At 38.7% G+C, this 18111-nt stretch overlaps 1 protein-coding gene across 1 annotated transcript; it reads right to left on the reverse strand.

The window, feature by feature from the left end:
* Positions 1-423: 423 nt before the first annotated feature.
* LOC118424992 (dynein heavy chain domain-containing protein 1-like) lies at positions 424-17244 on the reverse strand. Its single transcript, XM_035833806.1, has 28 exons — positions 17172-17244; positions 16206-16395; positions 15302-15464; positions 14774-14852; positions 14388-14489; positions 13767-13937; positions 13190-13280; positions 12783-12850; positions 12369-12412; positions 12181-12232; positions 11471-11623; positions 10680-10849; positions 10063-10173; positions 9373-9420; positions 9190-9273; positions 8703-8795; positions 8292-8372; positions 7883-8046; positions 7156-7294; positions 6591-6784; positions 5405-5561; positions 4874-5052; positions 4541-4551; positions 4164-4382; positions 3631-3753; positions 3018-3179; positions 1353-1454; positions 424-798 (listed from the first exon to the last, which is right to left on the reverse strand). The coding sequence occupies exons 2-28, from the start codon at positions 16294-16296 to the stop codon at positions 553-555; spliced, it is 3297 nt and encodes a 1098-aa protein (XP_035689699.1). The 5' UTR covers positions 16297-16395; positions 17172-17244; the 3' UTR covers positions 424-552.
* Between the last annotated feature and the right edge of the window lie 867 nt (positions 17245-18111).

An 18111-nucleotide genomic window follows, 5' to 3' on the forward strand; every position in this document is an offset into this window, starting at 1 on the left:
AAAATGCTTTCATTTTATCTCAGTGCATTCTTTGATTTTAACACAGTAAGTACGGTGGACGCTAAGTAAAATATGTGTCAATTCAAGTTACTTGGATCTTTTTAAACATTGTACTACTGTGCAACTGATTTCTCTGTAAACACTTAAAATCAAACTGATGTACATAAAACATCTGTTAGCAGAACCTACAAATTCTTTATTACACTCTTTTATAAGCAACAGAATTTTCAGTACCAAGGGCACTAGCATTCATGGTCTAAAAATAAGTTTTTCCCTATTAACATCTCTAACCTCTGTCTAAATACTGAGGCTGGGGTGAATGTGGTGGAGCTAGGCTGACAGAAACAAGACCAAGAGTTCTTTGTTCCAATTCTGTTTTTTCTTGGCTAGACATTGTGTCTTTGGGAAATGCTTTTTCTGGGTGTAAAAATGGGTAATTTGGTTTAGGAGCTAGAAGGTGGTGGAAGGAGAGGGATGGGCTTCACCTTCCAATACTGTGCCTTACATAATAAGCCCCTGCCCTCATGGCCTCAAAGAGCTATGGGACTATCTTTACCTTTTACCAAATATCCATAATAGAAACAGAGTAAGCAAGAGTACCTTTCTAAACAGTTGCACTTTCCAGTCCTTGATGTGGTATGTCGCCACCTCTACATACTTCCACAGCTCCCTCCGCATGTCCATCTGTCCCACCATGAACCCCAGCGCCGACAGGTCGTAACCAGTTCCTGTGATCATCTCACGCCACTTGCTGATTTCCTCCATCTGGTGCTGAATGGCACCAAATTTCTCTGCCAGCTGTGACAAAAAAAGTGAGAAAAAAATGAGACACAAGTTGCAGTTAAGCTCTGTGCGTTTATCATCATATCGAGAACAATCCATAAGGCCTAGGAAAAAAAATGTTGTGTTTCCTGTTTCCCTACCTTCCCTAGAAAAACCTGCCGACCCTAGACTTTTTTTTGGGTGGGCAGTGGAGTCACAAAGCTTCCAGTTAGAATTTTTATTCAGCCTGCTTCCTATTGAAGTAAAAACAGTCTGCTTGTCCTATCTAATGAAGGATTAATGTATCTATTGTGCACAAAATCAAAGTTTGACATTGAAAGACAAGTGTCCTCATGCATTTCAGTTTCCTTTGTTCAACTGTATTGTAATATGTATCACTAGATTTTTGGCTAGCCTAAAAAAAATTACAAAAAAAAAAGATCATCCCTACCTACCGACCCTAATTTTTTCAGGACTGAAACAGGAAACACAACATTTTTTTTCCTAGGCCTAACGAAGTGACGTTCGTCTTCGATCTCATTTGGGCAGAATGGACAAAACAATATATGAAAGCCACAAACACTACTCACATGTCGCATGTCTGTCAGGATGGTTGGGGAATGCTGGGATGGGTCCAAGAACTTGCCGCTGGTTGCCTGGCGACTGATAGTCAGTGCCTCCTCATGTAGGGTCTAGAAGAATCATTAAGTTAGTAAGTGTACATATCACAAATTAGATACATCATATACAGTAAACTTGAACCATGCAGTAGTGGGGAATTTGCCTGCATTTGTCCAAACGAATGCCAAATACATATGTATTACATATATGTCAGCAAGCTTTAAAACAGAATTATCTGACTCATTATACGTCGATGAAGGTTAGACGTCCAGGTAATAAGATATGCCAAGTAGCAGTTACTCATTGACAAGCAACTGGGTCTGAATTTCCAAAATGATACCCAGTTGCTTGAGTAACTGCTATTTGGCATGTATGTTTATGTTTTTTAAGAATAACTGATTTGTAACATTAAGTGCCAAAGGCACTACATGTAGCTGATTAAAAGGAATATTTTCGGTACAATGTCCAAAATTTGAAAGTGTGTAACATTAGAAAGGGTACTTCAAATACATCTGGCACACACACTGTTGTAGGATAGCTCAACATATTCGGTAATTACCAACACCAACAACAGACATGCAGAATGCACAAACATCATAGAAAAAAAAAATGGTAAGAAAAGACATCAAGTTGTAGACAAAAAAAATCATGCAACAGTTGGTAACGACATACACATTGACATAATTTATGATACACACACCAGTCCCTGATACAAGCACCCACATAACCAACATGAACCAATGCATGATAAAACACTGTATCTTAAACTCATGCAAAAATTCTTCCCAATAAGTATTTACACACAAAAAGTCATGCATTTACAATATGCATATGATAATTCTCATGAAAGTCCCATCGAAATAACCAACAAAATCATTCAGGTAAAAAGGACATTCATGTACAGATGCGAAGGTATGGAGTGAAAATCTTTGCTGAACTCTGTAGTCCACTACCACCTTAATATCAAGCAGAAATGTGTGCAGAACATTGTTCAGATATAGCACCCTATCACCAAGTCACCAAGAGTAAAGTTTCTAGACTATTAGTTACCTTTCTGCTGTATAGTGGACAGAGAGAAGAGAGAGGATTGCATGGAGGAGGTGAAAAGCACACATGTAGTTATTATCTCTAGTAGCAAACATTTAGTACACATTACTATGCTAGGTGGCTTCTACTTAATACTTACAGCATGTCTAGCAGCAAAGATGTACATTTACTATACTAGGTGGATCCAATGTCTAGCTGCATATAGTATGATTCACTATGCAAGAACTTGTGGTTACACTTCAAATGAATAGTTTAATACACTGTGCAACTGCTTGCAAGTGATATCTAACAATAAACTTGTAAGCAATAGAAATCTATGCCTAAAAATACATTAAGCAGACAATTCTATAGGCTATAGAGCACATTTATATAATGACAATATAATACTCACAACTGGGAATAAAACCATGTACCCCTGATCCATACCTGGTACGTCTGGTCCGATTCCTCCAGCATGACTGGTGCAATCAAGATTCTACTATACCCCCTCACCCCAAAATACAAATTCATGGAATGAACAATGCCTTAGGGTATATTGTACATAATATTTACAACTGGGAATAGAACCCCAAACCCCTGATCCATACCTGATACGTCATGTCCAGCTCCTCCAGCATGACTGGAGTCTGTGTGTGCACAAAGTCATGTGCCTCCTGCAGCTGCACTAGGAAACTCTCCCACGTGGTGCGCACACGCTCTTCCAACTTCTCCTCATCTGGGTTTAAAGATCGGTAGCTCATCCGAATCACCTGTGTGGAAAAATACATTTAAAACTTCAGAACCAGATATTAAGATCACAAAAGTTTTGTGTGCACATTTTGGTAGCTCAATCCTAAAACCCTGTCAATAAACATTTACAACTTCAAAATCAGATATTAACATCCCAAAAGTTTTGTGTGCACATTTTTGGGTTCAGTGATTGGTAGCTCAGTTGAATAACCTATGTAGAAAAAAACATTTCAAACTTGAAAACCAGGTATGAATATCACAATAGTTTTGTGTGAACATTTCTCACTTAAATCAAAATCAGAGGTCAAAATACAATTCACACATGCATCTGCAAAGTTCATGAATAATTGATTGGTTGGTTAATTTATTGATCAATCCATTAATCAATCAATAGATTGATTGCTTGGTTGGTTGATTGATAGATGGATTGATTGATGGATTGGTTGACTAATTGAGTGATTGTAATCTTACCTCATACATAGACTTGATATAGGAGACCTTCTCCTGTAACTGTTGTGTCCTGCTGCGATATTCCTTCACTTGTCCTGCAAACACTGCAAACTGGTCCACTGTCGTGTTCTGATCCTTCAGAGTCTAGAAAAAACAATAGATTTCACTCTCATTAATTTTTTTTCTACAGGTTAACACTTTGTGCTATCTTTCTCTGCTTGTTTATTTTTCAGTTTAGATTAAAAGCACAATAGTCTGCTGTCATCTAGGGTACCAATAATCAAAATTGTTGCTAGATTCTTTCTTTTACTTGTAAAGACAAGAATCAAATTTGTGTGATGACTTATCTATCCATCTACAATGACATATAACTTATTTTTGAAACTTGATGCTTGCAAGTTTAATGGTAACTTTAGACTAATCTAAAACAACAACTTTTTTAACAGAGGTTCACAAAATTAAAGACTCCTTTTCATTTACAAATTGGCTAAATCCTTTACAAATGATGCATGGATCTAAAATACAAAGGCAATAGCATTTAATAGATCACATGCCTTGCTAAGTTTCTTAATCTCCTCCACAAAGCTAGTAGAGAGGTTCTTGGCATCGTCTGCGACCAGCTGGATGAGCTGCTTGAAGATGTTGCTGAGCGCAGGCACCAGCTCCTGCTGCAGGATACTGCAGTCTACCTCAAACAGCCCGTCTGACGTCGTCAGCGTCTTCTCTACATCTTTGATCCGCTCGATCCAGTTCTTGATCTCATTCAGTTTTTCCTGAGAAAAAAGGAAATTTAAGCGTTTTAAATTTGTCACTAAGGTTTCATTATACAGCAGAAGCCAGTTAATTGCACAATGGATTGCCCCACACTACTGTTAATTGCACAGAATCTCAAAATCCACAATCGTTGTGGTACAGCTAGATAATTTCACACTGTTGCACCACCTGAAAAAATGCATGAAATACGCTCACAAATGGGGTGTGCAAGTAAATGGCTTCTACTGTAGATTAATTAAAGGCATTTTTTCAAAGAAGACGATTTGGCCAATACCTGTGCATCAGGCTATACATTGCAGCTTTTCTGCACAGGCAATAATATAAACAGATGATTGACAACAAAGTGTAAAACTAAAAAGAATGCAAGTAATATATAGACTTCACACCTATTTTCTACAAGTTTAGGCATCAGTCTAACAAGCTCATTTTCTATTGTTTGATCCTTATCTGCTCTCTAAGTCTTTCAGTAACCAGGCAACTTAAAGGAAACAAACCTCAATGTCAAACGCCTCTTGACCATGAAAGGCCTTCAGCACAGTCCTGCTCCACTCGCGGGCGTACTTGTGCATGGGTTTGATCCAGACATGCTCGATACAGAAGCTGTCGATCTCCCCCATCGCTGACATCATCATGTCCTCGTGCAGCTGGACATCCGCACTCACCACCTCACTGTCAAGGTCATCAATATGGCGTATTATGTATTGACGATGACTTGAAAAGGAACTCTTAAATGCACCCAATGCAATTTTAGAGCATCAAAATTGGACATATTTTGGATAAGACAATCGAAACAATATTGACAATTACTTCACCATATCATTTGTATCATTATTTCGTCTAAAAAAAAAAGAAAAAAAGCTTTTTTTAAAACAGATGGAAATACGATATTTGGCTAATACAATGTACCAAAGCAAAGTACACTAGGCTACATATTGCAGAAACAGCAGAAGTCCTTGCAATGTATAAAACATGTCCTAGTTGTCAAAAAATTGTTTATGAAGCATCTTCTTCTGCTACTTACTCTGTGGCCAGTTTTGTCTCCAGACTCCCCTTGGACAGAGGGCTGTACTGTCCCATGAAGCCCTGCCCTCCCACGGTCAGTCCGCGGGGGGTCTGTGCCCCCACAATGAGGTCAGGGGTTGCCACGCCCAGTCTGTCTTCATCTTTAGTCTTCATGGCTGGAATATAAGATGAAATGTTTGTGAATCACACAAGAAGTGAACTGCCATAAGGTGTAACACAACAGTTTTGTATACTAAGGCCTGGGGAAAACATGTAGTGTTTCCTGTTTCAGCTCTAAAACAATTACAGTCGGTAGATAGGGAGTATATCTATAATTGATAATTTCATTCTAACATGATTATGCAAGAGAACCCACGATAATTCATCTGGGATTCAATATGGTGGTTTCTGTTCTCTTGACCAGTTCTAGTACTAGTACCTGTACATGTATATGCAAGACCAATAGACTTGATCTGTTTACATCAAAAGGACCTTTTTCACTGGCCTGCAAGGGATTCAAACCTAAAACCTTTCAGTTCTTGGTCAAGATCCCTGACCTCACAGCTACAATTACATCAGCTAATCTTTAAGCTAACAAAGACTAATAAGTGTAACAAGGTCTGTCCTTGGTGCTGAATATTTGGTTACATGTATTACCACCATCGGAATGTTCTTGATTTGTTTGAAAAAAAAAAAAAAAAAACCTTCTTGGAAAAGGCAAAAACCTCCCTACCAGGCCTTTCTAACGTTGGATCTGCCAGCATGTTATGTTACTGCCTTCCCTCCCCAATCAATGTCAGGTAGCCAGGAGTGAGGAAAGGGCACAAGATTGAGAGCATGACAGGATTTGAACCCAGGACCTGTTGGCTCTGGGTCCCTACACCCTTGAGATTGTGTGGCACAGAGGCAGCATGATTGGCCGAGAGGTCTCGAGTTTGAATCCCTGCCGTGTCGCCGATCTTGTGCCCTTGGGGAAGGCACTTTATACGACTTTCCTCACTTTACTCAGGTGAAAAAGAATACTTAATTTCAGATAGGGTCGTCCCTTGGATAGGACGTTAAATGGAGGTCCCGTGTTAAAAAACCCACCCCATAAAGAGTGGGACCTCACCTTCCCAGTGTGAGTGGATCAAACCTACAGGCTAAATAATCGACATAAATCTACGTACATAAATAAGTTACAACTAAAAACAAAACCTTCTTACCCGGTCTTTCCAACGTTGGATCTCCCAGTGTGTAGTTACTGGTGGTGCCAGTTACAGCACCACTACGCGATGTCTGCATGGAAGACCGGTCTTGCTTGGATCCCGTACTGGGCTGGGGCTGAACTCGTGCTGATTCCTGGCTCACGTTTAGCTTCACGGGCGAGCTCAAACTGGACTCAACTCTGCCTCGTGACCTGAACGATAAAAATGTCATAGGTCAAAGATACAAAGGTCATAAGTCAACAACACAATTTTACCTATGACACAAAGGTCATAGGTCAAAGGTTGGATTTTGCTGGAGGTTTTATAAGTGCTATGAGTTTGCAGTAGACAGATGACTGAAGAAACCACAACATAAAAACACCACAAATATTTCAGAAGAAAACATAAGAAAAAGCTTTTCCCACATTAAATGGTGCATAGGGTGACAACCATCTTACTATAAATTTGTGAACCTAGAACAAGCTATGGTAGATAGGGCTCTATGGAGTGAAATATGTACTATCCTGGTCCGGACCTCTGGTCAATAACGTATGTATGTATGAATGTAAACATAAACACCAACCCTGTCCCTGGACTGCCTTGTGTGGAGGCACCATCCTCAGAGGGGTGTGCCGAGCGGAAGATGACAGCAGGGATTCCCAGAAGGGCGCTGTAGGTGGCGTTCTGGAACTTCTCCTTACTGGGGTACAGTACCAGCTCATCTGCAATGGGTAAAGAGTTTCATTTATTATCTACTACACGTTTCATGTGTACAGTACCAGCTCATCTGCAATGGGTAAAGAGTTTCATTTATTATCTACTACACGTTTCATGTGTACAAGGCTATCATCGTACATACCAGAATTTACCTCAATAGACTTAAATAGCAAATTTAATACATTATGACATGTGAAAACCCCTGCATTGTATATATGTATAGGAAAATATATTAAAGCATGTCTAGATGCTAGAAATCCCTTCAATGATTGTAAAAGACCATTTTTATCCCATACTATGCACCCTTGTACTAAGTAGATTAGCCTCATAGAAGTACAGTTAGGTAGATGCTTTTTACCTTGTAAATTGTTGTGCAATAAAGTTATTATTTTTTGTTAACTGTTGCTGACTTGATGTGTGCTAACACAAGAAATTACATACAGTCAGTCAAGCCTGTTACTAGAGTACTAGCAGCCACGTTTGCTTAGGTTTTTAGAGACCTTTTATTTTCAATTGAAAACAGGTACAATATTATGCTACAATCATTTCATAGTAGAAAGAGAGGCAGTTTTGCCAGTACAAAAACTCCAAACCATTTCTATTGAAGACCAGCTTGGCCTTGAAGAGAGCGTCCCTTTCAGCCTCTTCCCCTGCCTGCATGGTGGTGTGAACGAAGGCCCCAATGTTCTTCCTTGCCAGGGACACCATATGTGCCAGTAAGATTTGATCAACCAGCTTCACAAAATTTCCTAGACGACTGAAAAAAAGATTAAACAACATATTGAAAAAATGTACAATTCTCTAAGACTAATTAAAATTTTACGTTATGTGGACATTAAGTTATTTCAAAAGAAGTTCTATTCTTCAGAACAGACAACAAGAACGGCTGATTCTTTTATCTGATAGAAATTCCACTGTAACATTACAATCAGGTGTATGTGAAGTATAATAGTAAAAATTACTTTAAGTTGAAGAGTAGCAAAAGGCATGTAAAAAGAATACCTTGCCACTGCCTTCGCTTTCTTGAAGTTCTGGATTCTTTGTTCCTTCTTCTGTCTTTGCAGGTACAGCGACTCCTTAGTGCTTTAAGACAGACACAAAGACATGTTAGTGTACTAAGTCAAGATTGCTATACAAGAGTCAAAGTACAAGTAGTACTTTTTCCTGAAAAAAAGGAGAAAGGTTCCTATAAGAATGCTAAATCTCCTGTGTATGTAAATTTACAACCACTGAACTGGGCTTGCAATTCAGTCTTTGAATTCTTCCAATTTTCTGGTAGAAATTTTTTTCAGAACCAGCTAAATAAAATCCATATGACTGTAGGTCAAATGTATACATAGGGGCACTAAATAAATAAAAAAAACATACAATGATGATTCTAAATTCTAACTTGTGAGCTGAGCCAATACTTACTACACAGTCTTCGTCTGCTTGACCTGCTGTTCACAGTGTTGTAGATGCTCAAACACCTCACTCACAATCTGATTCACTACAGCCTGGGAGTAGCTGAAATAAAAGAAATATTTTAGCCATTATGTTAAATTGTACATGTAAATTCATATACATGTAAAATTAACTTAAGGTACACTGTAACATTTGAAAGCAAATGCGTAGCGTTTACCTTCAGTTCACATGGTCTAGTCTAACAATCTACTGCTCTGTTTATTCTCACTCAAACATATTCCTATATATGGTGACCAGCCCACCCAGCTCTGTCCTGCCACTTGCTACATAATGTAATCGAACACCACAGGGTGTATGCTGCTTTTAATTACCAGTAACCATGGTGACAGTTGTTTAGTCCAGGTCATTGTCATTGACCTTAATTGTTTGGAATGGAAGAAGAATTGGAAGAAGAGAGGGAAGAAATAGAGCATAAATAATGTAAGATCTCTCTTACCCAAAGAACTTGGCGAGAATTTTTTCTGCTTCTTTCCGCTTCTTCTTGATGATTGTCTCAAACTCAGGTAGGGTGAAACAGGTGCTGGTTTGGGAAGAGAAACACGACGTTAAACGTTAGTCGCAACTCATCAAAAAAAGAGTGCACATCACAAATAAATAAACCCAGGATTGTGTAACTTACTTGGTTGAAGCAGGCAGGATGTTGATTGCTGTCAGCTCCAAGAGTAATCTGTAACAGAAACAGGAAAAAAATTAGGATGTAAGACAGCCAAAAATTCTATTGCATTGGCTTGTAGAGGAGTCATAGGTAGTAGTAGATTACATTTGTATATACATGTCTCATTCTGTTATTAGCTCAGAATACATGGTAAACCTCTTGAACCAGGTCCTATATTCTTGCGCAAGATAAAAGATGAATATCAAGAATAAACAAGAACTTTAATATATATATATATACATTTCAATTCTTGTACTGTTGTTTTGTTACTAACATGATCTCATTCAGCACCAAGGACAGAACTAGAACTTAACAAGGACCTTTGCAAAATGTTTCATGCTGCCTGATTGGACTGAAAATGTACACCTCTGGATGTATCATCAATGGAGGTAATATGCTATGCCAAATAGCAGTTCCTGAAGCAACTGGATATGATTTTGGAAATGGTCAGACCATTCACACAACATCGGCTGCCTTTTGTCAGTAACACTGAAGAGATCTTGTTGAACAGCAGGTAGTTGACAAGATCAAGATCTGAAACCTGCTGTTCAACAAGATAACCTAAGTGTCACTGATGAAAGGTAGTGCCTTACAATTTCCAAAATCATATACAGTTGCTTCAGTGCCTTGACCAATGATTTTAAATATACCAACCTGCTGATGTGCAGTAGAGCAGCTCCAAACCTGGGGACGGCTAGAGGCAGGTTCTCCTCCACATCCTCTCTTATTCTGCAGAAGTCTTCGTATCTCTTGTAGGACTTCCATCTGTACAGAAAACAGTGTTTCCACAGTTTGTTAAGAAAACTTTTATAAAAGCCATTTTATATTTCTGCTTGTCAAGTTGGTTTTCAATATTCAATTTAAGATATTTTCTAAAGTTTGACAACTTAAAACTTTAACTTTAAAATTTTAAAACTAGGAGTAATGCAAAGAAAACAAATAAGATAAATGTTAATTAACCTATTGGAACAGATTTATATGTAAGAGTGAAAAAGAACTCAAACTCAAGTTTAGATCACTGGCTAACTCTAACTCTTCCTATGGTCGTGACAGAGAAGACAGACGCTATCTACAGTTTATACAGGCTCATTGTACTGGAGAAATTCCTCTCGCTTTTTTATGAACAGGGCACCACTTCTTAATATCCCATTCTGAGGAATGCAAGTCAGAGGAGCAGCAACAGCTGGGATTCAAACTCACAACCTCTAGGTCCAGAGCAAGGGTCACTAACCACAATGGATGTTACTAAAAGTAGTTGATATTTAGCTTACCTTAAGAAAGCCTTCCTGACAAGGAAGTGCTTAAAGAAGGGGATGCACATCAGCGATGACCACCTCACAGCCTCCTGCTTCCAGTCTGCGATGGTCATGGTGTCGTTTGGCTCATCCGGACGGACGTGCAGCGCACCAAACCTCGAGAACACGTAGTGCTCTTTGTTGATCTGTAGTAACACAGTAAAAACTTGTAAAACAACCTGAGATGGTCGACTTTGAATTGTTTATTCAGCTTTTCTGATTACGAACAAATATAACAGTAGACGGCTACAAAAACAATGTGCATGTACTTCATCTGCAAGGCAAGCTACTGAAACAATGGCATGACAAATTAGATAAAAACAATGAAAGAAAATTAAATATATACATGTGACTAACTTTTTTAAAGCCCACTGTTTTATCTGTTGCACTTACAATTTGTCCTGAATGTTTAATACCATTGACTTAAGGAACATAACAACCCTAAAAATTCTAATGTAACAAACAGAGTCAAAAAAATGTATTCTACCTTTTGTAGCAATTGTAGTCAGATTCAAGATTTACACAAAGCCCACTACATTTGTACTTTAATCTTATCCTCCTGCCTTTATACTTTGTCCATTTCATGGTTTTTAAACCCTTCTGAAACCCATTGAATTTTGAAATAGAATACAGTGCTCAAAATACCTACTTGCACAACTGCAAAGGCAAGCTTTGCTTGGCACGACTTGATTTCAAACCTAGGTAAAATACCTAGTAGGTACAGTAACAGTGACCTGCCGGATCCGGTGACCTGACAGTTAACATACTTTTTGCTTCGGCACCACCACCAAGTCGTAGGGCCTGTAGTGTCTGTTCGGGGTCAGGTTCAGGTAAACAAACTCCACCCTCCCCAGGTGTTTCCCTTTTACAAACATCTCTGCAGCCTCGCGGCCGGTCATGGGAGGAGCCTCGCTCATAGACTGGGAAACAAAAAATTATAAACATAAAAAAGGAATGACTTAGAGACCAATGATGCAGTAGTAGACTGGTTTATTTAATCGTTTCAGAAATACAGAAATGACATGAGATAAAACCAGTCTTGCAGCCGTGGGAGGCTGAATTGTGCAGCTTTAACAATCACCCCAGTGGCCTTTTATGCAGCCAAAAATTATTACTAGATTATGATTGCGAATTACAACATGTACACGGGCTACTACCAGATACATATGTATGATGATATGGGTAATGTTATACTGACCCTGATCTCTCACTCTAGATGGTTTTAGAATTTTTCTCGATACTTTATACAGAGGATCAAATACATTCATGTACTTAAAAACAGGGATTTCCTCCAAATGAAAATGCATATATATAGCAAACTCAGCTTCAGCACCAAGGACAGAGCAAACTGATGATTTGTTTTATCACAGCAATTGCAAATAAATAGTTTTCTGATATTCGTGTACTGTACTGATATCAAAATTCCATAAGTTGCCCTAAATGCATTTAATCAGTGTTCAAATTGATAGTAACTCACCTCAGCTTCTTCACTGATGGATACATCCTCATCAAGTTTGGACTCGATAATACTGTAGACAATGAAGTAAAAAGCACATAGTTATTGAAATGTCAATACTTAAAAATTCTTGTGATTTAATATTGAAGTACATTTAATACTATTCTTGCAAAGCCATAAAACCTTGAAAGAATCTGAATCACGTGTACCTGGTCAAGCTTTCGAACATCTTTTCTGGCGGCGCTGGCTTCAGCTGGAAGAAAAATCAACATTTTATTGATTACAAATTGTTTTCTTAGATAGAAATAGATTCTTAATTTCTCCTGTTGCCTTTCACACAAAAGTAATGACATTGTATCAATTGAGAATGCTAACGCTAGTTCACCTTTACTGGTGGGGTAAACCATACCCAGTTCTTCAAAATAGGGATAAAAAGGGATATCGAGTAGGCATACAGTGATTTTGAACTGCAATATTTTCAAACTATTGATGTTTTTGAAACCATTGTCCAACGACTTGATATCCCTTAATACCCTGCTTTTTTTTGATAACGGATATAGGATACCCCACGGATAAAGGTTAACTAGCATTACATGTTAAGCCATTTAATTGCAGACCCTTACCTCATCGTGTAGATCTAAGCTCATAGCTGTAGCAGTGATGCCCATACTGGTGCCCCAAACAGACTCACCTAAAAAATAATCATTATTTTTTCATCTTTTTTATCCATTCCTCTTTATCAATTCATCAGAGTAACAAGAATAAGCTTACAAGAAAGTAAAGGTCAAAACCATTGTGATAGTTTTGACATTATTGATGTAAAACACACTAAAAAGAGTCTCAAATTTCCTCGTACGATCACTGAGTGGAATCGGCTGCCGGGGCACATTGCTCAGACCCCGACAGTAGAGGCCTGTTTGGCCGGTCTGGCCCACTTGCCCTTATCACACACACACACACACCAGTGATTCCCGGTTGGGTAGTTAGAGGGTAAAGAAGAAAAAGAAGAAAAAGAAAACTGTTGACTCACGAGACGATGCCTCCAACACCACAGCTGGTATGGCTGCCCGTATGTCCCCCATGGACAGAGGCTTGGGCCTGAAATACCTCGTCTCATCATCCTGCAAATACAGTCAAAGTTAAAATGTCACACAATGTACCTTGGTGATAAAGGCTAAAAACAGCCGAGTTAGTACTGTACATGTATGCTTAGTTTCTTATAATGTAAAAGCTACAAACAGTTGAGTAAGGACTTTCATACAGTGTATAAAGTTTGTAATATAGATGTAAAGTCATTCTGTGAAAATGAGAGCAACTCTAAAAATGAAACATAATTTTGACAGAAGGAATTCTACTATCCAAAAAGGCTATAGCTAGTACCAAATTTTCTCTTTTAGACAAGTACAATGAACAATGGATCACAGCTAAAAATCCATTTCTAAGGGCTTGGACCCTTTCTAATAGTGTACATGTCTGGTAAGGATGCGCCACATAGGTTGTGTGATCATCATACGATCGCTAACTGCAGGCATTTTGGGGGACAGCCATGCAAGTGTCCTACAAATTCGAGCTGTCGCCCCCGTACAGGTCTTCACAAAAGAACTTACAGGTCTCTCCAGTACATAGGGATTGGACCCATCTGGTAACTGTAGGCCTACAGAGGATGACAGTGAGTTTCTCTTGGTGCTAGTGGTGGGTGTTGTGCTCAGCAGCCGCGGTGGTGTGGGGGTACGGTAGTTCCGTGGGTTGCCACCGGTGTGCTGTATTCTCTCCATATCCTGTGAAATTGAATTATCATGGACGATATAAATGGTATAGAAGAAATGAAAATAAATAGTAAAAGACCAGGAAATGCCTTGACATTCTAAAAATGAGTTAAGACAGTAAGTAAAACCCTAAAAGGGATTAAGAAAGTAATAAAAGTAACTAACAGAAAATTATGTAAGAGATGATATTAATGATATACATGGAGATGATACACAGATAATATTAATGATATAGAAGGAATGAAAACAAACATAAAAGACCAGGACATGCCTTGACATTCTGAAAAGGGTTAAGAAAGTAACTAAAACTTTTAAAAAGGGGTTAACAAAGTAACAAAAGTCATCTTAAAAAATTACATGTATCTAACCCAATATAAAGGCCATACATGTACATAAGAGTTTGAAAACACAAAGCAATACTTTGTATGTTTGTATGTATCTCCAGTCAGAACATAAACATACCTTTGGGAAGACTTTGTTTAAAGCTTGGACTATGTTGATATCAAACAGTCTCTCTTGATGAGTCTGTACATGGTTGTAGACACGCTCCAGGTAGTGGGCGATCTGAAGAATACAAAAGAAACATCTGGGTTAAATATTTTGGGCAACGTATTGTATTTTAACAAAGAAACAGTACGAAATCTTTAGATTTTTTATACAGTACAGTCATATGTCAATCTTTCCTTTCCTTGGGGAGGCAAAGGGTGGCAGGAAGAGAATGATGGGCTCAAGGCACTGTGAATAGCAATCTACTGCCCCTACAACCTCAAAGAAGTTATGTATACAGTCTTATGTTTCTCAATCTTTTATGCTATCTTATCACCACACCTGTGTAGACCAGTCCCTACCTGTTGTCTCCCCTGTAAGAGTTCTGTATGTGGCTCCAGCAGACACAGGACATCACACAGGTACAGCCAGGACGGTCGTCTGGAGGGGGAAAGAGGTCAAAAGTTTACATCAACTTTTAATTTCAAGAAAAAAGTTGCATTTTACACTCTGATGGAAATCTTACTTGTCTTAAGCTGCATAAAATTGAGGCTTGATTCACTCCAGATCTGGGTATCACCCCTACTCTAGTGTGTTGGGTTCTTTAACATGCTTGAGGTGTGGCTCTTCCCAAATGCAGGACCTTGGATACTTGGATCCTTTATTCAGCCCATCAGCTATACATCCCTTGGTTTTACATCTCATACAAAAAGATGTCCCTAACTGAGCTATGCCATCATTTTCACCTGAGTCCAGTGAAGAAATAGGTGTAAAGTCTCTTTCTCAATGGAATAACATCAGGACCTGTCCAGGATTCAAACCCAGAACCTTTAGATTTGAAGTGAACAATCCTAATAACAAGTCTAGATGCAAAGATGCTGTTCCCTCACCTGTCGTTCTGCAGAGTTGAGATGAAAGCCGACACCACCTGCTGAACCAGCTGTTGTACCAGCTCCTCACCTGGTTCGTCGCCATTGTTCACCTGTTCCTGCAGCTGTCTTCTCACCTGGACTGCCCAGGTGTCTGCGGCTGACTCCAGGTGAACTGTAGATCCTGCAACAAAGACGAAGTTAGAATCAAGCTCAATACTTCATGTACATTGTACTTGTGTCATTAAGCCTCTGAAAAAGTTGTGCATGACAAAACCAGTATAGGTGACTCATCATCATTGGTCGACATGCTTACACACAACGGGGTTATACCACTGACTGGGGCTTAATAAAAGTTTTAAATTGAAACTACTAGTATGAGGCTTTAGATGCCTTACTGATGGATGACTGTGGACGTTTATGGGAAGGGTGTTATAAGCTTGGGGCCAAGCAAAATATGTGTCACATTCAATTAGTGTATTTATGTTAAAATGCATTGGTGAAAGTTTTAAAAACTGTAAAAGCTTTATATTATCACCTTAGAGTAATATAAAAGCTTGTCAATTATTCTATTTCAATAATACACACATTTAACACACATCTATTTGGTAAGAGAGAACAAAAGCTTGAATTTCCTGCCTTAGAGCATACTAAAAGCTAGGACGAATGCTTTGCGAAGGATGTTGTAAGCTTTTGACCAAGCAAAACTTTCAATTAGTTTTGAGTGTATTTTTCTCTATCTATCTATTAAGATTCTCCAATACAGTGGAAGATATGGTGAAACAGGACTGGTGTTTCTTGTTAAACAATAATAGAAGCCACTTTCCAAAGCCGCCATACCAAACTTTTAACATGCAATGGTTAAAGTTAAGCCTAAGTTTCATATTACTACATTAGAGTAACATGAAAGCTTGTCCATACTGACCTTTCCCTGACCCTGAGACCAGCCTGCCTGTGTTGATAGCAGGGAGCTTGTGGACGGTCGGCATGATGGGCTCATCGTGGATGGACGCCATCTTGTTTCAATCAATGTTTGTTCTGCTGTGAATTTGTTGTCTTGATACGGCAGCTCACATGGTTCCTGATAACTGGCAAATGTTTTGGTAGGCTGTCATCTGTATTGGGAAATAAGCAATATGTTGTCTGTGTTACAAATAAGGATATGCGAATTATTGAATAAGATCAAAAGTAACCCCCTAACACCCCCACCCCCCATTTGAATAGTTAAGTTGAAAAATACACAAGAAATTTCAAGTCATATGTTTTATGGTCAGTCAAAAAAGAGTATGAACTGAGTTTGAACACGTTAGTAGTAATTGTGTATATAGGACAAACTGGGACCTAAAATATAGAAATTCACTATCAATTTGTTGTTATCAAATTGTCATTGATTGTCTATTAAAGGTATGTTTATGTTCTTCAAACTATTCACTCTAAAGCTGTGACAACACTGCTGTTGAATACAATACTGACATGTCAAAAAAACAATGTTCTCAGCAAACAACAATCCTCAGGTAATACAATGCAAAAGTCATAACAAATACATAATTTGGCAGAACGAATTAACGCCGGGACAACAGTTTATAAAGTTTGATTAATTTACCAAATGCGTTCCATATTCTCGGTAGTAAATGATTCAGTTGCAAGATACTTCAGTGACCATCAACTTCAAACCCAGTTCAGCGTTTTGGGTTGTTGTCTGTACCGTATTAGGGTGTCTGGCGGTTCATTCAAAACAATCGCGAAAACTCAGTCCGCTTACTTCGAGCTTAGCAACGGAGTACCAGGTGTTTCCAACCCATTTCTGTCTCATTTATAGCCTAAACAGCTACTTCAACCTTTGTTAACTGTTTGTAAATTTTACAAACTACTATAATAACTGAGTAAATACCTTTGTTATGCTTTCCGTGAGGTCATAAACTTGTAAAACAGCTGGATATCCTGAACTTCGATGTTGAAATTGTGTTGGACGCCCGTTTGAGGCACTTGACATGGTCACGTAAAAAAAAGATTAAAAAAATTGCGGTGGGCTAAATCAGGCTGTCAAAGGTGTCCTTGTAATCCCCACGAGTTGTTCTATCTGCCTTGTGAATCTCAAGCGATGGACTTTTACGAGAAAGTATATATTTGATGTCAAAGTTGACCGATTTTCGACAGCTTTTTCCTATGGTTTCGCCATTGTTTTCAAGCCGAAATACGCACCGTATGGGGGTTTCGGGGTGTCCGCTTAGTGGGCGAGGTTCAACTGTTTCCGGGTCACGCTATACCGTTGCGGCAGTCACTCGTGACCTCACTCGGTAGTGTACACATTCAAGTACTTTTGATGGTGCTGTCAGCGTTTTATCATGTTACGAAGTAATATTGAAATGTCTTTGAAGTATAAGACAGCACTATGATCTGTAAGGTGTTATTCCAATAGGTTGCGTCGTGGGTAAAGTGAACTGTAGGTAACGTTACCCGACGAAGGCTTTTTGCATCTGACTGTTAACTGTTGAAGATATTAGATACATTGCTCGCGCCTGTGACTGAGGGATTAACTAAGATTAGAACAGTATATAGCTAATTAATAGCGAAAAACGTGTTCAGAAGAGAAATTGTGCCAATTTGAATGACACAAAAAATAGCGCCGTAAGAATTGTAACGTTATATAGCTAATTTGTGGCGGAAAAAGTGTTCAGAAGACGAACTGTGTCAAATTGAATGACACATCTAAAGGAACGTTGTGCGCTGCATTAAGTGTATATAGCTAACTCATAGCGAAAAACGTGTTCAGAAGACAAACTGTGTCAATTTGAATGACACACTTACAGGTAGCGCAATAAGAAATGTAT

Source organism: Branchiostoma floridae, chromosome 10, assembly GCF_000003815.2.
Source record: "Branchiostoma floridae strain S238N-H82 chromosome 10, Bfl_VNyyK, whole genome shotgun sequence".
In the NCBI taxonomy this organism is placed as follows: Eukaryota; Metazoa; Chordata; class Leptocardii; order Amphioxiformes; family Branchiostomatidae; genus Branchiostoma; species Branchiostoma floridae.